Raw genomic sequence first — 23,992 nt, 5'->3', positions numbered from 1 at the left:
GAAAACATTAGAGCACAGTCCACGTTCACAGAAAAGGGAAATTTGATGGTTTCGATTTTGAACTGTGAGTGGCTCCTTTCCGTACTGTGAAACCTTTTGACATTAGATTTTAAAAACAAGGCAAACTCTACAGAGCCATCTGGGTCCTACGACTGAATGCTGCTACAATAAATTGCTATGTATGCTATGTTTGAGTAAAAGACCGTATACAATTTTAATTAGTGACCCCGGCAGTAGTTTGTCTGTGTATGTATGCATGAATGTGTGCATGTTTGTTTATATGACCATTGTTTAAGAATGTATATGTATGCCTAACTAATGTATGTATGTATGTATGTGTGTGTATGTATGTATGTATCTATCTATGTATCTATCTATGTATCTATCTATCTATCTATCTATCATCTATCTGACTGTCTGCTTATCTGTCTGTCTGTGTCTTTGTTTGCTGAATATATGCATGAGTCATTCAGCCTTTGGTGTGGAGAAATGGTGGGTGGTGATAACTTTTTGGATGGGCTTGATGACGCCATGAAATACTCCCACAGCTTTCCCTGCTATACTCTAAAGAGCATCTGACAGCATCACAAATCTGTAGTACAAACAGCAGTTTTAATAGAAGAAATAGAATAAGCTAAGTATTACAATAACGCATTAGTTTAAACGTGAAGTATTTATTGTACAAAATGTTTTAAAAATGTGTAAATAAATAAATATTTTTTATATAAATAAGGCCAGTGTAGTTCATAGCATAATGAAGAATCAGATGCAGATATCCATATAGATCTGACTGCAATACACATATGAGTAAAAACTCACTTTCTTCTCTCGATTTCCACTTTCTCCTTTTTTCAGTGTCACTTTCAAAACACAGTTTGTACTTTACACATGCAATGGCATGTCTGTATTTGTGAATTTCCATAATTTGCTCTTGACATTTGTGAAGTTTCAAGTGAGGCCCCAATATAATGTATACACAAATTATACAGTAAGAGATTTCCTCTGTTTCATGGTCATACTAACCAAACCCAGTGTCCTCTCTAACTTAACTAAGTGTTATCCTTACACTAAGGATATATGAAATAAAACCTAAACATATGAAATCTAAGGCATATCATACCTTTTTTTTTTATACAAACTCTTTTTGAAGCCTCCCTACGAGACAATCACATTTATGAACATATCATGACAGGTGCCACATGCAGGCATACAGGACAAGCACCATGCGGCCATCATAGGGAATGATCAGGGAAGGTCTGTCTATGGCAGCTTCATGGTGCTGAGGCGCCTGTTGGTGTTTTAACGTCGTCTTCAAGGCAGCGCTGCATGGAAGGCACTAGGATTTGGCAAGGGTTAGGGTTAGGGTTAAGGTTAGGGTTAGGTGCCTTGAAGTCGACGGTGGGGGCTTAAAACACTATCGAGCCGCTGTGGCAGCTTATGAGAATATAGCACACTGAAACATTCTTTTGAGAGGGCTGTGTGAGCTGTGTGAGAATAGAACAGAGAGAGAGCTGATCCATGAGTCTTAATTTGGAACATAAACCCTTTCACCTGCAGAAACAAACATGTGCGTTCCTTTAGCATTTCCAGTGTCACAGAAAACAACATTGAGCCAATGGTAACTTGGGGACAAACAAAAATAGAAAAAGTCAACATTTTGTAGAACATTACACTAAAGACAGATTAATTTTCATTTCAAAGCCTCTGCATTAGTTTCAAACTGGCTTTAACCAGAAATCCTCTAGGAACAGATTGAAAGGGTCTATATCATCCACTGAGATACACATTACCGTAATCACAAAGCTATGATGGTCACTCTGGTCTGGTGTCTCCCAGCTGCATCTTCACAGACAAATGGCTGTGCTTTCACAGTCAACAGGAAAAGAAGTCATTGGCTGGGGAGCAGTGGCACAAGCGGCAGCACCCTATCACAATTGGGTCTCCGCCCATGGGGGGCCAGATTCGATTCCGACCTGCAGTCATTTCCCGATCCCACCCCATCTGTTTCCCACTCTCTCTATCTCTTTCCACTGTCATATCACCACTGTCATAAACATAAAGGCACCCCCCCAAAAGAAAAAAAAAACTCACTGGTAATAATAATAATAATAATAATAATAATAATGAAAACATTCATTGGCTCAACAAGTCATTGGCTTTTGCTGGTGCTTGGCTGACTGATGGGTTGCTTTATACATTCTTTTGGTCCACTTTTGAATGCGCTGGAGTGGTCAGTCAGTCGACTGCCCAAGCTTACCCATTTTGTAAATCCCCACGAAGGTGAAAAGATTTTTCTTTGTGTCTGTTTTGAGCAGGTGGTGGTTGGAGCAGTTGATGCTAATGCTAGTCTGAGCCTCCAAGCGCAGGATCTTTCCAAAGAAGCCGGTTGAGTTTGACTTCTCACCAATGGAGCTCTCCAGAACGATTTCTTCTCCTTTATTGCTACTTTTCTTTATTATCTTCACAGTATTAGAACCAGTACTGCCAGACATGAGGGTCACCTGTCCATAGAGGAAATAAAACCCATCTTCTTTAATACTTATTAGGGTTTCACTTTGCTCCATGTCAATATCCTCCTTGTTGTTCCATGAAATAGGTCCATATTCATTAGCGGATTCTATTGGAAGGAATTATTTGAGTTACTGAATGGAATTCATGTACAACAAGATTCATTACATCTACAGTTGTGCTCATAAGTTTACATACCCTGTACATACTGTACACATGCTAAAGTTGACTAAAATGAGGAATAAAAAATCATCTTTTGGAAATTGACCTTAATGCCTTAATACAAAATGAGGAAAAATCCAACCTTTAAGGACACACATTTTCTATCTGAATAATGTATCGTAAATAAATAAATCCTTCCTTAAAAACAAACATGTGATGATGTGGGGCTATTTTAATTCCAAAGGCCAAGGGAACTCAATCGGGATGCATAGTGTCCTGGATCCATGAAATAACTGTCCTTTAAACATAAAAATCTGCCCGCCTCAATGGGAATTTAACATAGGGGTATGTATGCTTATGAGCCCCTGTTTTTTTTAAGGAAGAACATTTATTTATTTACGATACATTATTCATTCACAAAGAAAATTGGTGTCCTCTTTTTAGTCAACATTAGCATGTGTACAGGTTATGTAAACTTATGAGCACAACTGTATAGATACATATTGTTGAGACAATGATGAAGAAGAAGCATGTTCCTGTAATTCCAAAAGGCAGACTTACTTGAAGGGACCAAGTCAAAAAAGGTGACGTCTGCTTTGTTTGGTATGGGAGGGTTTTGGGTACCTTCTCTACCCTGTAAAGGACAACATAATAACATTATAGAGAGATGTTTGGGTTTATGCGTTGAATGAATTCTCATAATTTGAGCATTATAGTCAGCTCTTAGCATCTTTTGTCACAGCAATCGTAGCAATGACCATCAACTAATGGCAGGATTTTGAAACTTCCATGATATTTTGAGCCTATTCTTATACTTAAAACATCATAGACAGTTCAACTTACATATTGTCAATGTGTCAAGGACTTTAAAATATTTGAAATTGTTAAAGGGACAGTATTAGATATGTCTTACACAGGGCAGAATATTTGACAATATTTTGTAAAAATAACAAAAAAATATCTCGTTTGGAGTGTGTTGCAACAGAGACAAACAAGAGAGAAAGGAAAATGTTGCAATCTGTGGTCAGTCTTATGGCATAGTCTCTTTGAGAGGGTAGTGTGTAGCAATGATAGATGATTTATTTAAACAAATCAGATATGAGGAATGAGTTGCAAAAACAGCTATAACTGCAGGTTTTTATTTCACATATAATTCAAGTCCTACCTAAATCAAATGTATCAACATGTCTGCTCTTTTTTCTAAATGTGATTTTCTGTTTTTATTTCTTATTTAATACTGTTGTCCATCCTTGTCTGTCTGTTACTTGTTGTCTGTTAAAGTGTATCTTCTATGTGCTGCTTTTTGGCCAGGGCTCACTTGTAAAAGATATTGTAATCTCAATGCGATTATTTTCCCTGGTAAAATAAAGGTTAAATAAAATAAATAAATCAGATAAATTTCACCTTTGAAATGTAGCAGTGGTATATGCATGGAGTGTACATGAAATATATTGCACTCTTGAAAGGACAGAAGTAATGGCTCAGGTCTGTGTCGTTTATAAACATGCCCAATCCTGTCTATGGGCTTGTGAGGGCATGTCAGGTCTTTTGTGGTTTTGAGGTTAGCGTTATAACATATCCACTCACGGTTGTTGTAAGCGTTACTTAAATCCCAGATACTTGTCAAATAAAATGGTAATTTCAAGAGTCAGTGACATCATATTCATCAACCACAGACTGACCTCAGAACCTCAGTGGGTTCAAAGAATGGAAGTTCCACAAACGCTGACCTACTCTTCATCGCCTCACCAAGTCTTAATAGGCTCGTAATGTCTAACATATTAATGCCAATCCATTTTTTTATACTTGCTGCATGGAAATGATACAGCACACAAGATTAAAACCATCAGGAAGCATTATCTATGAGTTTATGTACACCATCTATGCAATCCATTCAGCTCTATACATGATCTAATTTGGCTATTGGTTCACTACCTCTTAATGAACCCCTTGTCTAATAATGATGCCTTTGAGTTAAGCCATCTGTTATGTCTTTTATTACCTACTACTCTTAAACATGAGCAGAAGAGATGAGAAATCTGTTTTAGCTCCAGTCTTGCTGATTGAATCTTACCAGTGTTTTACCAGGAGCTCCAGGGATGGCAATGAAGTGGAGGCTAAGGTTGGCGGCCAGGCCGATGGTGAGCACTGTCATCCAGAGAATGAGTATGCAGTTGAACCGTCGGCTTTCATGCCCGACAGCAGCAATGCCGCCAGCCTCCCCTAGCTCCAGTGACTGCTGTGTCATCGCTGGCGACGCAAAGGCAAACTGGAGGGTTGTTCGGTCTTCCTTTGCTTGTACTTTTTTTTTTTTGTACTCCGGTCGTCTTTTTCTTTTTTTCACCGTTCTTTTTTCGTGGTTCCAATCAAAAACAAGAGAAACCCCTAGTCAAGACTACCGTTTGGCAGCTCCAGGCTTCCCGTGCAAAACTTGTACCTTGCAGACGACCAAGATGTCACAAGCCTCCGCTTGCGTTTGCTGGTCCCCCGTTGTGAGCAGCCACCGGTGTCTCTGCAGTCGCAAGGTGCAGTACTTTCCCTTCTGAGAGCAAATGACGGAAAACACAGAGTAGAGACAGCACCACAACAAATAGACGGGACTGGCCCTCCTTCAACATACATCACTGAACACGTGCAGGGAGTGGGTCGAAAAGAGGAAGCTCAATAGGCAGGAAAGGCCACCATACAATATCTGGTCTGGCTGACCTTCGGACGCATTGATGTCACCCATTGATCATTGCAGAAATGAAAGATGGTCAGTGTATGTCACAGCTTGCTGTTCAATTACAGATAGTGTGATCTTTCACAGATGCATTTAGTATTACCCCCAGTCTTTCCCTTTCATTTTGCCATATTTTTCAAAGGTCTCCTTTGTTTGTACTTCCTTTATTCAAATGATGTTCCTTTTTTGTTTATTCCTCAAAAGCATGGCTAAATTCCAATCCTCAGGTCAAGGCAAGCCATGGTTGCGTGGTCAATCTGAGGTTCCTCATCATGTACAGTATCCATATGTGCACACACAGAGAACGAAAACATGGGCCATAAACCATGTGTGGTTTCACCTGATGGCAGGGGGAAACAGCGTGTTCTTTCAGACAGCAAGAAAGTATGAGTCAACACCCCCCCCCCCACCCCTCCCCCCACTCACCCCTCAACCCCATTCCCCTCTCTCTTCCTCTTCAGCAAGGTGCACCTGTCAAAAACCACATCCAGATGCCTTTCTTGTCGCAGCTCTGCATGTTACAATATGGCCCGTCGAGAGTCGACTCACATTCCGCATGTGTTCTCCCACATGGAAGAAAGCCAAAGTGAAATGCCATTGGAATAAATAGGCTTTATCTATTAACCTCGCAAAAAAAAAAAAAGAAAAAAAAGCTGCACCCACACTTGCCCACCTGCTGCTCTCCTTTGTTTTCATGGAAAACAAATTGCCTGTCTGAAGAACCTGTCATGACATGACAAGCACTGTCCTTTATGTGGTTTTACAAACAGTAGCCATGCGGTGAGGCTTGGAAAGTTCTGGGGCACAATTCTAACGTCATCCTCTTGATCTTTGTCATCTAGGTGTTCTGTTTTTAAACACCTGCACTCCTACGAGCTGTAAACAGGTGACCACAGCCTCAGTATGTCCAAGACAGTGATCAAAATCATCAGTTCCCTCTGCAGCAAATTTGAGGACTATTTTAATGTTCCTTTTCAAGGAAGGGGGAGACAAGGATGGGGATGTAAGGAAGAAGAAGTAAGTCTGACTCATAGACGGCTGAAACTGCAGATTCAACATTTTATGAAAGGAGGAAGAAAGATGAACGTTTTCACAGATTCACAGATATATTGTGTGTGTGTGTGTGTGTGTGTGTGTGTGTTTGTTGGATGAACAGGGGCATGAAAAACAAGAGGAAGAGCTGAGCAGAATGAAGAAGTAAAAATGAATAGTATCATCTCTGAGCAGCTATGGTCAAAGTATGTTGGCTTCCCCCTTCCCCATTAATAATATTTACAGTTCTAGTGAATTCGCATGGTCTAGCCTCAAAACAAGTCTTGTGATAGTCCTGTGTTTCAGACTTCCTCTGAAGGCAATCAGCAATCAGCCCGGGAGGTGTCATTGCAAGACATTTTTTGTATATCGAGAGAATATGCACTCGCTTTACTAAATTGTGTGCACTTTTAAGAAAATTGTGCACTTGTTTTATTACACTGTGTGCTTATTTTACTGAATTGTGTGGTCATGTTAGTGCACTCATTTGAGAAAATGTTGCACTTGTTTTACTAAATTAAAATGACCACAGTCTCAGCATGTCCAAGGCTCATCAATATCAAATCATCACAGTTCCCTCTGCAGCAAATTAGAGTGTTCAGTTCCAGTTTTGTGAAATGAGTGCACAGTTTCCACGAGGGCCTCATTGCTCTGATAAAGTAAGTTGAGGGCCACGTATTGGACGACATAAAACATAAATCACATTGTATGGTTATGTTATAAAAATGTAATTTATTCATAACAGTAGATCTGCATTACTGAATGAAAGATGACATTATAGGCCCTACTGGTAGACAGAGACACAAGACATTTCTAAGAGTTGCTCCTTGATTGTTAGCTGTTGGAATGCAGGCAGCTTTAGTTCAACTGTTTTTGTGTATCAACACAAGGATTCAATTGTCCCTTGTAATAACACATTGGGTCTGTCATTTCTCCATCTGTTTGTCTTCTACGCCCCCTGTTGGTAGGTTTAGCACATCAGAGACCATTTTGTTATGAAATGAATGACGCACATGGGTTCACATTATGGTTGTACTTGGTTGCAGCGTGGTTTTAGCCTGGTAAACCAGACCCTGGAATCTTTCAGATTAAGGGTCTGGCCACGAGTAATGAAAATGGCCCAATTCGAGGGGTGGCACCAAGCATGCATTTGAAACTCTCACTGCACGCAGTTGGATAACGCTACAACCAATCACAACAATTCACGGTGTGACGCCTAGCTACCAGCGGAGCTAACTGATAAATTAAACTCTTGCCATACCCGGTCGGCAAAACTGCAAAAACGTCCTTCTTGCAAAGGAACGATTTGAGGGCGATTTTCTGCTCCTCTTTTAGTTGAAAAGCCAAATCTAAATCCTTTATTGTAGCGGCCAGCGCTGGTGTTCATCGGTAGCCATCTTGCAATGTTTTCTAGATGATTCCGGACGTCGCAGCACTGTCGTCATCAGTGTAGCTCGCCTTTGTCCCGCCTACACCGATTTGATTGGTCCCTCTCGCTCGATAGATAGAAGAAATTTGGATCATTGTTCGTGGCCAGAGTATCTTGCGGGCACAATTCAAATTGTGCTCTCGTGAGAACTCTGGATTTCCAGGGTAGCGTGGTTTCAGTCCAGGACAGAACTTACCAGAAATATTCATATACTTTTGTAAATATTAGATATTAGAATATCAGATCTATTTAGATTTAAACCTTTCTAAAGAGGCTAATGGTCTTTATTATGTTTTTTTTTTACTTCTTGTGTATAATCCTTCTTTTAATGATGTTGCACAGTTGATTTATTTAAAGTGACAATAATTTACAAATGTGGCTCTCATCACTAGTATGTTGTGTATTAACAATAATCTTTAACAATTAACAACCAACTATGATTTTTCTTTAACAATATCATGAATTCTCATTATACGACGGAGTATTAGTACGACGGAGTATTAGGGCCACACATGAAGGAAAAAATATTTTTGCCATGACGAGATTAAACTCGACATGTCGACTTTAAAGTCACCATGTCAACATTAAACTCGACATTTCGAGAATAAAGTTGAAATGTAATATCGACTTTAATCTCGATGTATCGACTTTAATGTCGCCACGTCGACATTAAACTCAACATTTCGAAAATAAAGTTGAAATATCATGTCGACTTTAATCTCGACGTGTTGACATTAAACTCAACATTTTGAGAATAAAGTTAGTTTGGAGTGAGAACGACCGCTCGGGACGATTGAAAGGGAGGACAAATGAAACAATGCAACAAGTGCAACAATGATTCAGAGTGTTCGAGTGCAACAATGATTAGACATAGGCCTATATCATGTGGACAAAACATAGAACATATTAACCTACGTTGCTCAGCCAAATGCTTTGCTGTTAGGTCCTTATCACGGAGTTACAGGCGGTAAATGCGATGGTCAAAAGTAGCCTAAACGTCATAGCGGTTTATTTATTTATTGTAAGCCTATTATTAAAGTGTTGTTTTTCATCTAAAGGTTCAACTTCATGCTTATGCACTAGAGGCATACTAGGCGCTCTCCCCAATCCTAGACTTTCATGTTGCTTGTTTGTAATGGATGCAAAACAGCCTATTGCTGAATGTCTATGGAGGGACGAATGAAGCTGTCCTCCCGACCACCCCAAGCCTACATGCACACATATGCACACAAAGTGCATAAATAAAGTGCATGCACACATTCTCTCACGGGATCAAAATAGTATATGCTTAGGCTATACCTGTGTTTCTAGCCTCCTATACGTATTGCAGGTGAGACATGGAAAAGCAGTTTTAGAAAAATGAGTTTTGCCATGTTATCCTGGAGAGTGACGGCCTGTGGGTCATGAAGGGCAGTTATATGGATATGCAGTAGCCTTAACCACGTAAAACAGCGTGAAATAACATTTTGTATAGAAACATTATATCATTGGATACATATATTTTTCTAGCTATTTAGCCTAAACGGCATAGTGCATGGTATTTCCATAACCGCGAGACAGCACTTCACGATGACGGCAATGAGTAGTTAAACAGACAAGACGCAATCTATCTGAATATCTGCAATCTAACAATCTATCTGAAATAACACCTATTTGAAGCCCATTTTTCTTTTATGTAACATATTGTGTATTAGTGTAGGCTACACAGCTTAAACTGTGTAGGCTATGTTTAAACAGTAGGGCCTATTGCGAGTTTAATGTCAGCATGTCGACTTTAAAGTCGGACGTCCATTATTTTTGTTATTCAGCACCCCTGGACAAAAATAGGTTCCCGCGCGCCTGGTGTGGCCCTAATACTCCGTCATATATCATTAGTCTAAGATGAAACAAAAACATTTTTTTTTTTATTAATGACTGAATTATATTCAGTATATTCAATGGAACATTCTTTTCCATGTATTTTTAATATACTCAAGAATAATCAAGACTGCATGGATGGAGCTTTTCCCCCCCTCCACATTTTCTGTTGGACCCTTGGTGGCCTTTTGAATCGCAGAAAATTCTTCCTTTAAAATCCACTATGATAAAAGGTGTGCCTTCCATCAGAGCCAAGGAACAAACAACAACAAGTCTTCAAAATATTAAAGGTAATTTTTGGTTTGGCCTGAAGATGTATAACAGGGGTCCCCAACAGGTTGTTTCTGAGTAGCTCTCAAAATAACGTTCAAGAACAAGAATTTTTTTGCGAATTTCATAACAAAGTCACTTGGTAAACCTGATAAAATTCACAATCTACAAAATCTTTACAAAGACAGAAGGTAAAGGAATTGAAACGAGAATTAAAACACATACACAACTTATTCAGCTGTTTGGGTGGAGATCGCTATATGAATACATGCTACTACTAATAGCCTAAACATTAGTAGCTCTTAGTTCATTTTGTTAGTTCATTTTGTCAAAGTAGCTCTTGGAGGAAAAAAGGTTGGAGACCCCTGGTGGCAACCCATATTTTAATATATTTTAATATTTTAATATTTGTCTCTTTTTAAGCTAATTAAATTCATTGTTTAAGAGTCTTTGAATATGTCCAATTGAAAGGTGCCCTGCCACACATATTTCATTAATTTGTGGTAATGTCTGAAGTTCTACCATGGACTCTGTAACATTTAGGGCCCGTCCCATTTCTCCCCCTTAAAACTTCCACTTGGTTTTGATTGCCCTCAACAGTAAAGTCCCCTCGACGAGGGAAGTGGGGGTGAAGATCTTTCCCTATGAATTGGGACACCACTGTATGCAAATTAGCGTAGTGAACGTGCTCACCTACGTATTGGCAGCATACTAATGAGGAGGGTGGGACATGTTTCATGTCATGTTAGATCACACCCTGAGGGTATCAGCTTTCAGAAAATATATGGTTTATGTGGTTGAAACAGTTTCCTAAATGGCACAGACTCCAAAGGTATGAGCCATATACCCGATTTACTCATACCCTATGTATTATGAACGGGCAGCAAAGTAAAGGGGAGGGTGAAAAAAAAGGAAAGGTCAAAACCTATGTTAGCTTTCAGAAAATATATGGTTTATATAGTTGAATCAGTTTTCCCTTCATGGTACAGACCAAATTGTATTATGTGTACACTCTCTTCACCTAAATCCATGAAATCCCATTCATTTCAATGGGAAATTTACTTAGTAGTCTAAGTAGGAATGAGAGAGGGAATGAGTCTATTTCTTGTTAACATGTTTTTCTTAAACTCTGGGACCAGGGCTACAAGAAAATACCACTTAAGTCTAGTTGTGGGGGGCGGGTATATATATTACTATATATTATATATTATATAACAAATAATACTGACGAAACTACCCAGGTCAGATATATAACGTTATTTGATGGGCAGACTCTCTCAAAGCACTCAGCAGATATCGTCAGATAGCTTCGTGAGATGTTTGAACATTAGTGTTCAAAACTCGACAGTCCTTTGGATGCACTTTAAACTAACATATTCCAACATATTTCGAAATTTTAATATGCGTATTTGCGAAAATATATGAGCCATGCAAATGTTCCTTTCCAGTGGTGTCAGCCATCTTGGTTGAAAAAGTGGCTGGCTGACTGAGCTTGCTCGGTATCCTGGGTAATTTCATCTCCCACTTCGTTTTAAGCCTGCATCGGTCCTGGCTATATTTTGAGGGTTGATTGTAAGGGGGAAACAGCACTCCCCCTTGCTCCCTAAAGTAATGGGACACCCTACCCCTACACATGCACGCGCAAAAACGAGGGTTAGGGCAAAAATCTAGGGGAAGGGGAGGTATTGGGACGGGCCCTTAGTCTTGGTTACCTAACCTCATAAAACCTGTATAACATAGCACTTCCTTGAGTTGACATAGTGTTTTACTTACAGGCTGGGCTCTGGTCGTAGACTGCCGCGATACTGCTCCAGGCTTGAACCGCAACCTTTCTGCGAAGCCTCTGCTAAACTCAGAGATGAAAATGAAGTCACTCTCTTCAAAATGTGATGAACTAATTTTGAATTATAGTGTTATGGCATTGTTCCAAAAAATAAACTGAAGCCATTTGAGCACTTCGGACCTGTAACCGGAGGGTTGCCTGTTCGAACCCTGACCAGTAGGCACGGTTGAAGTGCCCTTGACCAAGGCACCTAACCCCTCACTGCTCCCCGAGTGCCGCTGTTGATGCAGGCAGCTCACTGCGCCGGGATTCGTGTGTGCTTCACCTCACTGTGTGTAGACTGTGTGCTGTGTGTGTTTCACTAATTCACGGATTGGGATAAATGCAGAGACCAAATTTCCCTCACGGGATCAAAAGAGTATATATACTTATACCCCACTCTAATTGTGCCACAATCCATGCCCACCTGCATATTCAAATCAGATAATTTGCCTTGCAAGTAGACATATTAAAGTGACAAAGACAGCTAGAACTGTTGAAGATATTATTTTATCAGATGCAAAACACTATTCACATTCAGGCAAAACAACAAACAGTCCTGCTGCAGACATGGATAGGCTATTGTATTTAGTAAGCTAGCCTGAAATTTCACAGCTAGGTTTGCATTTAACCTCACAAGTCACTTTGCATGGAAGCATCTCCCAATTGAATCTATGTAAATGTAAATATCTCATGCAGTCAAAAAACAAACCCACAGACCAACAGCTATTTTAAGGTCTGGCTGGCAGACGTTGATATCTTGTCGGCTAGACTACCCCCATGGACAGCTTTCAGAGTTTTCCTTACCTCAGACAAAGCAATTCGGTCTACAAAGTGGAGCAAGTGAGCTATTTCTGGATATTTAAGACGGGATCCAAGGAAAGAGAGCGTAAACAGAGAGAAATGTTTCCTCTTCTAAAGCGCCAGCGAACAGACTCGGAGGGTTGACTCAGAAGTCGTTAACAAATCCAGTGACAGAGTGGCTGTTAGTTAAAACACTTAGGCCTACACTGAGCCGACCCCTTAGTGCTGGTGGGGCATTGTTGGCCCTGTCACCGCTCACTTATACCGAAAACTTTCAACAGATGGCACAATTTGTCTAAGTTCTGCTTCCACCATTGACCACCTAAGCCTCCCGTGGCCACCACTATTTCACCCAAAGTGGTGTGGATAGGAGAGTCTAAACATAAAAATGTTTTCTTTCAAGGACACGAATCCTCTAGAGCACAGTCTGACTTCTGAAAAATAACCCTATGGAAGTGTCACCTTTTAGAAAACGTATTAGGCTACAGCCAATGCAGCTTAAAGTGATTAAAAATGTGGGAAAGGCAGACGCCCTTGCATCTCAGTCATGCGAAACAGTAATTAAAACATGATGGTTGTGAGGTAATTGCCCTTTGGGAAATATACAGAGAAAGAGAGAAAGAAAGAAAGAGAGAGAGAGGACGCTCGAGCGTGGGGTGGGGTTGGGGGGCAACATTGAAACGCAGGAGGGTAAAGGATAGGTTATGGAAGCCGAGGGCGGGGGAAGCCTAATAACGCTTGCAAATCAGGACAGCTCCGAGAAGTTTGCTAAAGAGTGGGAGGAACACTCAGAAGTATGGAAAATATCACATTGCCTTCTGGAAAAGTTGAATAGACATGACCTGTGGCGATTTACTTGACAGACGAATCAAACAATATGTTCAAGAGTTGCATTTTGAAGAATCGATCCAGGTTTGATTGGCCAACACGCCTCGTGATGCGAAGACCGTCTCAACTATTTTAAAGCGGTAAAACTTAAGAGAGCACCGTAGGAGTTTGACAGGCACCTCAGTTAATGTTGTTTGCTTTCAATTAGTTAAATTGTTTAAGGTTGACAGTGCCATACATCTGCTAACCTTGAACGACTTAATATAATGGTAAGGTTAACGTACACGTGTTCGGTTTAGAAATTAGTCTCCTTTATTGTTTTAACATGACTTTATAAGGTTAGCTATAACAGGCGCTATAGCACGTTTACAAATGACATAAGGCTGTTGTGGAAAGGACTGTGCGCAACAAGTTTTGAACGTTTGGCTTAGGAGAACTTCCAACAATGCAAAAGTTTAATACGACGAACAGCAGCACGGCGACCCGGGACGCTGAACTTCAGCAACGGCTAGCCGATAACGGGGCAGCTGGGGAGCCCATGAGAGGGAATGGGAAGAAGCACATAATAGCAGAACCTGCGGACAATACATTCTGCACCAAGAGAAAGATGCTGGTCTGCTTGGACATAATTTGTTTGTTCGTAGGTGAGTACCCAACAAAGTTATCTAAGTTCATCTCTTGAACTTCTGCACGCCACTCACTGCATTCAAGTCCTTCGGTATGCTATGGATTGTTTTCAAGACCCAAACAGTTAACTTGTGTTGTGAAACGTAGTTCGCCCGATGACTAATAGGCCTAGATTTATTATTTACTGTGAGGTGAATGTTTTGCATTTAACATTCTGAATTATCTAACGTATTTGGCTTTTTGTATATTGTTAGTTAAATGGAAATTATAATTGCAGATCATATTTGCCGTTTGTGTTTACATGGTTTACGAGGTGATGTTTGGGTAACCACCTCAGAGGAAAAACCTGTTGTGCACAGTTCTGTAAATCTTAGAGAGGCCTTTAGAGGTTTTACGAAACCAAATTTGATAAAGAAGTCACGAATGACTTTTTGCAAGCAAAATGTATGAGAAACACGTTCACCCGAGTTTAGTCTAATCCTTGGACTGAGGCAAACTATTGTTCTGGTACTAATGAGAGAGAGAGAGAGAGAGAGAGAGAGAGAGAGAGAGAGTGTGTACAAAGTGCTAAGCCAGTTTTCCCACAAACATAAACATGATGAATACATTTAATGGCGCATTGAAAGCCAGAAGGTTGGTTATTACTTAGGCCTACACGTGTTGCACCTCTATAACATGTTTTGCTAACACCTGTTGAACAGAACCTGTCCAGGCAGACAGACAGGTCTGCATAGGCTACTGACGGTTATGGGCCACTGTGCTCCAGTGCCTCCAGAGATAATCATCCCAGGCTCCCAGGCACATAATTAAGAACCATGCTCCATATGAAACACCATGCATAAATGTGAGAAGAATTGCTCTGAGAGGTGCATTACTGTTTTGTTGACACACGTGTATCTCTCACGGGCAGCGAGAGCCATCATTGTGCTTTCACCTGATGCCTGATGTCTGTTGGACTTGCTCTGGAGTTGGAGAGAGTTGACCAACAAGGTCGCTAGAAAAAAAAAAACAGTGCTGGGTTTCCACTGGCAAGAGTGTATAAGTAGCATGCAGGATGATGCACACATTGGCCAATAGTTTCTCTTCGTCCCTCACTTTAAGGTCTTTTTCATTGGTGAGTGTCACGCTGGTGTCATCTTGTCACGGTGGAGTAAGACTGACATATGATGATGAGAACTCACAGGGTTGTGTCACAGATGCCCCTTAAGCTAACCACAAGGCTTTCTGTCAGATGTATGACATAACGCCTCGCTGTGATGAGCTCTTTAGGGTCTGTGTCACCATGCAGTTAAGAAAATTGTATGGTTGCTAATGGTGTTAAAATACACACAGCATTGCTACCTCTCTCTTAGGAAATAAGAGGTGTAAGATCTGTCTGATAATAGGTGAAGAATGGGCAGTCTGTTTCTCGCTCTCTCCCTTCCCCTCCATCTCCTCTTGGCCTTCTGCCGCGCTGGGTGAGGGTACTGGGGCAGGACGGTTGTTGATGGGGGTACTCAGACACACAAAGATGAACGATGTTCTAGTGTAACTTATTCATTTTCTGGTTCAACTCTGATTCATTATGCTCATAAGTAAAGCTTTTTTGTGTGTGTGTGTGTCTGTTTGTGTATGTGGTGTGTGTGTGTGTGTGTGTTTCCTTTTGCTATGTGCTATGTGTGTGTGTGTGTGTGTGTGTGTGTGTGTGTGTGTGTGTGTGTGTACGTGTCTCCATGTGTTCTGTGATGGTGGAAATGTGTATGTGTGTGAGTATATGTGTGAGTGTGTCTTCATTGCGTGATATTACAGAGAAAGGGAAATTGAGAAAGAGCAAGTGTCACATCTGAAGTGTCCACCCTCCCGTGGCCTGCCTGTGGTTTACTGTGACGTCTGAGCAGGAATGTGTGCCCTGCAGTCACGCCTGAGACAGAGTGTCCAGCGTGGGGTCACCAGAGACCAGGAGAGGCTGCCCCTCACACCCCTGCTGCTGTGGGTGGGAGACCACCATCAAACGCATACCAATCATGTCTACTAGAATAGATGTATTTAAGAAGAGAAGTTGATTTGTGCATGGCAAATGTAGGCTATTAAAGAGTCTGGCTGCAACATAGCAAAAGGTTAAAAGGTCTTTCTGTTCATTTAAATCCCGGCGTTAACTTAAAACACATTATCTGTGCACTATGGGTCCAGGGGGAAATTAAATTTAAAATTTAAAAATGTACTAAATTGTAATGGTTTTCCTAGACCCCCACACACATGGATCAACCCTCACCTCCTCTCTGCTTCTTAGTATTTATATATTAGTCCTCTGCCAGTGGCCTCTCCACCTGCGCAGAAACAATCAGCCTATTTATGATTCTACAGTCGTCACTTATAATCCAATTTAAAGGTTTGGAGCACGCCCCCACCCTGCACGGCACACGATAATAGGTTGTTGTGTTTCATGTGCAGGATGTGATTTTGGTATTGTTTTTGCTGGGGCCGTTGTGAAAGAGCAGCTGTCGCTAATTTAAATTCCCCCACAGGCGTAACTAATACCAATAATGTGAATTAAAAAAGCAATTGTGTCTGGGTGAAATGTTTGTCATTGTAACTGTAATTCTAATTATTCTTTTGAGCGAGGACAGTGTTGTTTATGGTTATTTTCTCCTCCTATTTTTGATTATTTGTGCATGTGTGTGTGTGTGCGTGTATGCCTTCTTGGTGTGCACGTGTGTATATGCGTGTGTGTCTGTGTGTGTGAGAGTGTGAGCGTGATAACCCCTCGAACATGCAAACACGTGGGTGTGTGTGCCTCACTATGTTGGTGTGCACGTCAGCAGCCTATGAGATGGTCATTGTTTCCTAAAGCGGAACTGCACAGATATAGTTCCCTTTTAATGTGGCTTCCCTAGGCCACTAAACATGCTTCCATGTGTGTGTTGTGTGTGTCTGTGAGAATGACAGCCCATCAGGGTCAGAGTGTGGTGGGAAAGTGACAGCAGCATGAGGAAGATTGACAGACACCATAGCTGAGTGAAAGACTGAATGAGTCTGTGTGTGTGTACAGTATATGACAAGAAGCCATGTGCCACAGGCCTAACCTTGCTATCACCCTCAGCGATCACACCCGCTCTGGAGAGCTGCCTGGTCGTCGCCCCCCCCCCCCCCCCCCCCTCTTCTTGGGCTTATCTCTCCACCCTCTTCCCAATCTTTTCTTCTCCATTCTTTAGCGGAATGCAATTAAAGACGGAAGGTGTCCTGACCTGGAGAGCTCAGTGTTTTTTTTCCAAAGGCATGTGGGTGCTTGTGTATGTCTCCGTTACCTGTGTGTATGTTTATGTTTGGGTTCTGTGTGTGTGCTCTGTGGGTTTGTGTTCCTCCCCTGTTGGCAGCGAAAGCCACCAGGTGAGACGGCAGCGAGCTCCGGCATGTTCCTTGTATGTTTTCCGGCATACTTCCGAGTGTCACATGCATACTGTATGGGGCGTTCCTGTTCCGTTACACGCTGCCCGGCTCCCCATGCTGTTGTCGGTTCACCTGGTTACTGTGTTGATGTGTCGCCAGTGATGCAGAGGGAAAGTGTTTTCTTCTTCACTGTCTAAAACGTGCTCAAGCTGGCTTGTGATGGTTAACAAATCCAGATGGCTGACACAAAAAAATGCATGCTATGTTTTGTTTTCATGGAGGTTTTTTTTTAATGAATTCATGGGTTTTCATGGATTTTTAATTTGCAGGATTCTGAGATGCTTCATGTGTATGTGAATATGTAAAATAACCAGGCAGACCTCCCGTTCTGTTTGGACGTTTTCACGATACAGTTCAGTTGCTGTTTGCAATGAGAGACTTAGACCTTAGAGAATTTAGCTATCTCTATGTAAATTCGGCTAAGTGAAATATTCAAAAAGCTATCGATTGAAATATAGGCAAGGCCAGTGATTCAGTTTAGAGTGATACGAAAGTGGAAAAGTGTGACGCACACTGAGGCCCCCCCCCCCCCCCCACACACACACACACTATCTGTTGCAGTTTCTGTCCCCCCTGACCCCCCCTCCATTTCCCCTGTAGCTGTAGTAGTGCATTAGCCCAGAGGACCTGGGCCTGCTCGCATTCATCCTCACGTCAGCCATTAGTGCGCGCCCCAGCCTGCGCCCCGGCCTGGCCAGAGATACGTGCAGCGCAGGCCTGAACGAGGAAACAGCCCCAGGGCCCCGCAGGGAGGGGGGAGTGCTGGTTCTGGTGGTGCTGGTGGTGTGTGTGTGTGTGCGTGTGTGTTTTTGTGTGTTTGTGTGTATGTGTTTATGTATGTGTGAAGGGGGGGGGGGGGGTGTACTGTATGGATTTATATGGATTCTAGATGTTATGGATCCTAAGAGAGAAACTTGTCACGCTGATCTGAGGCCAGGCGGTGCCCTGTACGCCTCTGAATGCCTAATAAATTACCTCTTTGTTACATTATTGAATGCAATTGAGTCTTTTTTTTAACTGAAGTTGAGCAACTGCTTCACAAGTGTTTCTGTGTCTCTAATTGGTTATTCACTGTCTATGGCGCAGATCTGAAAACAGATAGTGCTGTGTGTTGTGTTTGGGTGTAATTGTGCCTTATTTCACAACAACCTAACATAGTGAACTATGTGTTTATTAGATAAGTACTAAATATAGAATTTGGTTTGTATTTGCATGGTAGTAATCTGTTCCTGGAAGGGGGTTTTGTGGCCTGTGGCCCAGCATGGCTGTGATCCTGATCTAAGATCAGTCTGTAGCCTCTGCCTTATAGCCTGAGTGTCTTCATTGCAAACTATATCCTCATTGCTGGTGTATTAAAAGCGTTATTGCACCTATTTAATCAAAGGAGTTCTGAGCCTTGTCTGCAGCTGAGATTGTTATCTTCTGCTTGCTTGGACCCATTCCTCTCCTCCAGGTCATAGACATGATCTCTCCATCATCAGTCAGTCTCCCTCTCTGTCTCTCTCTCTTTCTCTCTCCCTCTCTCTCTCTCTCTCTGTCTCTTGTCCCGTCGTCTTGTCTTCCCAAACTAATGAGTCTCTGGCCTGTCCTACCTTTATTAACTCTCAGACAGCCTCAGGTGCTGCTGCGGCTGCTGCTTCACACACACCATCATCTACCCGTCATCTCTCCATCTCTCCTGCCAAACACTCACACTCACCAGACACACATGCACGTACACACACACACACACACACACACTTACACTCACACTCACATATGCACACTAAACTAGGCGCAGATGTACATTACACACACACACACACACACACACACACACACACACACACCACCGCTTTCAGACCAAACTTCTCCGACAGTCTGGAGCTTGGCAAACCACAGGCCGAGACAGGCAGACCACACAAGTTCCCCCCTCTATCCTCAGACAGACCACCACCCACGCTAATGTAGACACCCCCACACACGCTATTCCACCCAAAAACACACACACACACACACACCTGCAATGCTGCCCAAATACACTGACACACAGACACACACACACACGCAATACCACCCAAACACACAGACACACACACACACAAACACATACACACACACACACACACACACAGCTGCGATGCCACCCAGACACACTGACATATATTATGCACATGCACACACACTAGCCTTACAATCCTAACATGTTGACACACAAACTACCATTACACACACACACACACAACCACACACACACACTAATGCCACCATCACTAGTGTAACACCCACTCTACTCCTGCTGACAGCTGCTCTTGCTTGCTCTGGATGCACCTCACAGACTGGAGTGGGGAAAGTGTGTGACTGTGTGTGTTAAGGGATGGGGGGTTTGCTGCGAAAACATAACTCGGCAACAGTAACAACAGCAAGCAACAGACCAGGCCAGTGCAGGGGGGCTGCTGGTGTGTGTGTGTACAGTGTGTGTTTGGGGGGACTGGACAGATAACAACCGACTCTTCTTTCAAGACAGATATAAATGGTGAGGGTTTTTTTTTCCATCCAGCACTTTCCATCGGCCAGTGCTCATCTCGAGCCGTTTGCGTGTTCACTGTGTTTGTGATTTTGTTTGGCCAAATTGCACTCTAAGCAATCTGCTGCGCTGGTGTTGTTCTCAATCTCTGTCTGGACTGAAAGCACCTGAGAGGCGTCTTCACTCCATAACGGCCCTTCGCAACCCCCGCCCCCGCCACACACACACACACACACACTCCTACCCTCATTGCGCGCTCCCAGGGACATGATGCAGATGATAGGAGATGATGAGAGGAGATCTGTGTGTGTGTGTGTGTGTGGGCAGTTTGGTCCAGGCATGGAGGAGATGATGAGAGGAGATCAGTGGGGGTGTGTGTCTGCGTCTGTGTCTGTGTTGTTCCTTACCTTGCTTTGTGCTGCCGTGATTAGTTCTTTTCATAGTAACAATCAGGGCAGACAAAACAGGACACCCAAGAACAAAACAGAAGAAGAACTGAAGAATCAAAGAGAGAGGGAGAGAGACACCCGCAGGCCAAATTACTACGGCAGAGGAAGCCTTGATCAGCCCACCACAATGCTTTGGGCATCCACCTCTCTCTCTCTCTCTCTCTCTCTCTCTCTCTCTCTCTCTTTCTATCCCTTTCTCTCTATCCCTCCCTCTCTCTCCCTCTGAGGTCCCCGTAAGACAATGGCTTTAATGAGGCAAGTGTGTGTGTGCCGCCGATGTGCTGCTTAACTCTCACTCTAATCAGCAACACCAACCCAGCGCCAGCACATTCACCCCCCTCAGCTGGCTCAGCCGCCGCCACCATACACACTGCCAGCTGTGGGAGCTCACTGAGTGTGTGTCTGAGAGAGAGAGAAGCAAGGATGTGTGTGAGTGCACTGTAAGCCTGAACAGTCAAACTAACTTGAAGTAATGATTTAACACAACTTAATCATTGAAGAACAAAACAAAGTCCAAAAACTATTATTCTAAATTACCGTATGTAATTTAAAGAGCATCTCAACTGTTTTGAGTGTTACTTAGACTCCCATGATCCTTTGATAATAGGCCTACTAGTTGCACTGAAATGCCAATGTAATTTGGGAAATGTGTCTCTAAAAATGCAAGGTAATTAGATTCCTCAAATATTTTGAGTAAGCCTGTTCAGGTTTACAGTGTGTGTGGTAGTCTGGCTGTGTGTACATGGGTGTGTGTGTGTTTGTGTGTGTGTGTGTGCACACCCCCGGATTCTTGGCCCGACACACCTGACTACCTTTAGTACAAAGCCCCCTTTTGTTTCTTGTCAGGATGACGAGCGGAGACAGGAGCGTGTTGCCGTGGCGCCGGTTGATGCCAGAGTGACAGAGGTTTTTGTGGTTCTTTGATGCCTGCTCATGTCGGGGCAAATTTTCATCTCTGTCTGCTGGATGTTGACGTCTGGCTCCTTGTTGTGTCTTATGTTGTGTATTAATTTGACATTGAACACTCTGGGTGTCTGCTTATCTTAATGTGTTCTTTTTCTGTTTGTTCTCTTTACAAACAAAAAAAGTAGTAAAGGAGAAAAAAACAAACATTCAAAGTATTTTATACAGAGACATGATACCCACATATTGTTTTTGTTTTTTCTCCATGTTCAAACATTCCGTTGTTCTGAGCAGCATGGTCAGCTCAGTAGCCTGGGCCTTCATCACCGCTGCCCTCCACGAGCTCCCAGCGTTCTCTGTCTACCATCCTCGACATGTCAGAGGAAGTCCGCAGAATTTCACGGCCTGGTGTCACTTCTTCAGATGTAGTTTACCCACAGAGTGGTTCTGTGGTTTGTTTGGTGTGGCTGCGGGGTTGGTTCTGCTGGACTGGGTAATTGCACAGTCCAGTCGGTTATCTGAGACGGGGAAGGGATCATCTGTGTTTATGTGGGTTTGCATGATTCCATGCATGTTGTCTGAGGGCCTCTATGCACATTCTGCTTATCCGCCTCTGTACTGCATTGTTCCCATGATTGGTGCCCTGTTGCTGTGTTTATAATCTGCAACGTCACATGCAATAGAGTCTGTGTGTGTGTGTGTGTGTGTGTGTGTGTGTGTGTGTGTGTGTGTGTGTGTGTGTGTGTGTGTGTGTGTGTTTGTGGCCACTGATGGAGACTGGTGCTAAGTTGTTGACTGAGGACGTTGTGGGTTTTGTACGTAGTAGTTTGTGTGGTCGTCGTGTGTGTACACCGTATGTTTAGCCGTCTGTGAGGGTTTGTGTTATAATAATAATAATAATAATAATAATAATAATAATAGTAATAATTATATAGTACTTTTCAAGCACAGAGCAGTGCTTTACTATTGTGTAGTTACTAGTGTGGTTGTCGGGCCAGCACAGTCTTGTTTGGGTGAGCATGTGTATTGTTAGTGTGTCCACTGAGAGAGTCTGGTAGACTGTTGTTGTGGCCCAGTGTTGCAGCTGATCTGTACTGTGAATTGTTGTTGTGTGTTGTTTTGTGGTCTTGGGACTGTTGTGTTCTCCCCAGTGCTGTGCTGTGGTGTGCTGTTCCGTGCTGTTCCAAGTGGCCCTGTGAGGGGTTCTGTTGGTGAGGTGGGGCCGTGTTTACAGAGCGGGTCTCAGCAGAGCTCGGATCTCTGACCCTCACATTCCAGAACCACCACTAATCGCCTCCGTCTGCCTTTCCAGAGAAAGACACATCTTTCCAACTCTCTCGCTCTCCTTCCTTTCTCTCTCTCTCCCTCTCTCTCTGTCTATCCATCTCTCTCTCTATCTCCTTCCTTTCTCTGTCTGTCCATCTCTCTCTTCTTTCTTTCTCTCTCTCTCTCTAAGTGTCCATCTTTCTCTTTCTTTGTCTGTCCATCTTTCTCTCTCACTCTCTTTTTCTCTCTCTCTCACTATGTAGCTCTCAGCCTATCTCTGTCCCTTTCTCTCCATTTCTTCTTCTGTTTCTCTCTCTTTTCCAGACTCTTTCCCCATCTCTCTCTCTCTTCTCGTGTGTGTTGCCAGTAATCTGTGCGTCTCCTCTGCTCCCAGTCAAAGTTCACCGGGGTGTCGTAGTGGTTTATGGGCCTGAAGCATGCGCACCATGTTTACATTTCACTTTTACTGCATGGAGCTCGTACTGAAGTATACACTAACGACAAAAACATGTGCTCCACCTCTTGAAGCCCCTTTCCCCCTTTCCTTGCCTCTCACGGTTAGTTTGTTGTTCACTTTCTCTTTCGCTCTCTCCCTCTCTTTTTCTCTCGTCCGCTCTGTGTGTGTGTGTGTGTGTGTGTGTGTGTTTTTATTGTTGTTCTTTCACGGTGAGCTCATTCTGGGCCGTGGTTGCACAAGTGTAAATTAGAACCAGAGACATTCTCATTCCGTGCGAGATACACAACCCCAATTTTCCCCTTTCTCTCCAAAGCTCTCTCTCTCTCTCTCTCTCTCTCTCTGTCTCTCTGTCTCCCCCTGTGACTTCAGTAATGCCGCTTCCCTAAACAAGCGCTCTCTTAACTCTCTTTCACCACTCTCCCCTCCGCTCTTTGCTCTTTCTCTTTCTTTCTTTTTCCCACTGTCCTCCTCTCCTCCTCTCCTCTCCTGGGCTGCGGTCGGTCGTCTCTCTCCCCTGGCCAGGTGCTGGAGTTTGCTCACAGCTGCTTGACAGATTAAGTGCAGCCGGTGTGCGGTTTAGAGGCTTGTTGCGAGGAATGTGAGGCCAACGTCGACCCCCAGACGCACTACACCGAAGAGGTGCCCGCAGAGATGCCTGACCGGGCCATAAATGGACCCGGGGGGGTCCTGTTCTGTATGACCTGCTGCATTCTGTGCTGTGGCAAGTGTGACTGTGTGTGTGTGTGTGTGTGATTGTGTGTGTGTGTGTGTGTGTGTGTGACTGCGTGTGTGTGTGATTGTGTGTGGGTGTGTGTGGGGTGGCGGGGGGGGGGGGCTGGGTGGTGGTCCAGGTTTGGTCCAGGCATGGAGGGGATGGGGGATGTTGAATTATTTTTGTAGGTGATGGAGCATCTGTTGGGCTCT

The 23,992-nt window shown here is 43.0% G+C and overlaps 2 protein-coding genes across 2 annotated transcripts in view; one reads left to right on the top strand and one right to left on the bottom strand.

The window, feature by feature from the left end:
* Positions 1 to 719: 719 nt before the first annotated feature.
* Positions 720 to 5,317, bottom strand: tnfsf18 (TNF superfamily member 18). The gene is made up of 3 exons (XM_076267183.1): positions 4,745 to 5,317; positions 3,232 to 3,304; positions 720 to 2,617 (listed from the first exon to the last, which is right to left on the bottom strand). The coding sequence occupies exons 1-3, from the start codon at positions 4,916 to 4,918 to the stop codon at positions 2,232 to 2,234; spliced, it is 633 nt and encodes a 210-aa protein (XP_076123298.1). The 5' UTR covers positions 4,919 to 5,317; the 3' UTR covers positions 720 to 2,231.
* A 7,989-nt stretch (positions 5,318 to 13,306) lies between these two features.
* Positions 13,307 to 23,992, top strand: part of ppap2d (phosphatidic acid phosphatase type 2D) — a 22,686-nt gene continuing 12,000 nt past the window's right edge. Inside the window, exon 1 of the mRNA XM_076266444.1 lies at positions 13,307 to 14,078. Within this exon, the coding sequence (XP_076122559.1) occupies positions 13,880 to 14,078 (199 nt within the window). The 5' untranslated portion in view covers positions 13,307 to 13,879. The remainder of the gene's footprint in view (positions 14,079 to 23,992) is intronic.

This window comes from Alosa pseudoharengus, unplaced genomic scaffold, assembly GCF_046254945.1.
Source record: "Alosa pseudoharengus isolate Yale_2024_CS ecotype anadromous, Long Island Sound unplaced genomic scaffold, YU_APseudo_1.1 YU_APseudo_1.1_scf_4, whole genome shotgun sequence".
Taxonomy (NCBI): domain Eukaryota; kingdom Metazoa; phylum Chordata; class Actinopteri; order Clupeiformes; family Clupeidae; genus Alosa; species Alosa pseudoharengus.
Note: the sequence above shows the minus strand (reverse complement) of the source record. Positions and strands in the feature narration are given on the sequence as shown.

Coding starts and splice junctions, on each gene's coding strand:
- tnfsf18 (XM_076267183.1), bottom strand. CDS start 4,918: ATGACACAGCAGTCACTGGAGCTAGGGGAGGCTGGCGGCATTGCTGCT. Junction 3,305..4,744: donor GAGCTCCTGGTAAAACACTG/GTAAGATTCAAT, acceptor TGTCCTTTACAG/GGTAGAGAAGGTACCCAAAA. Junction 2,618..3,231: donor TTTTGACTTGGTCCCTTCAA/GTAAGTCTGCCT, acceptor TCCTTCCAATAG/AATCCGCTAATGAATATGGA.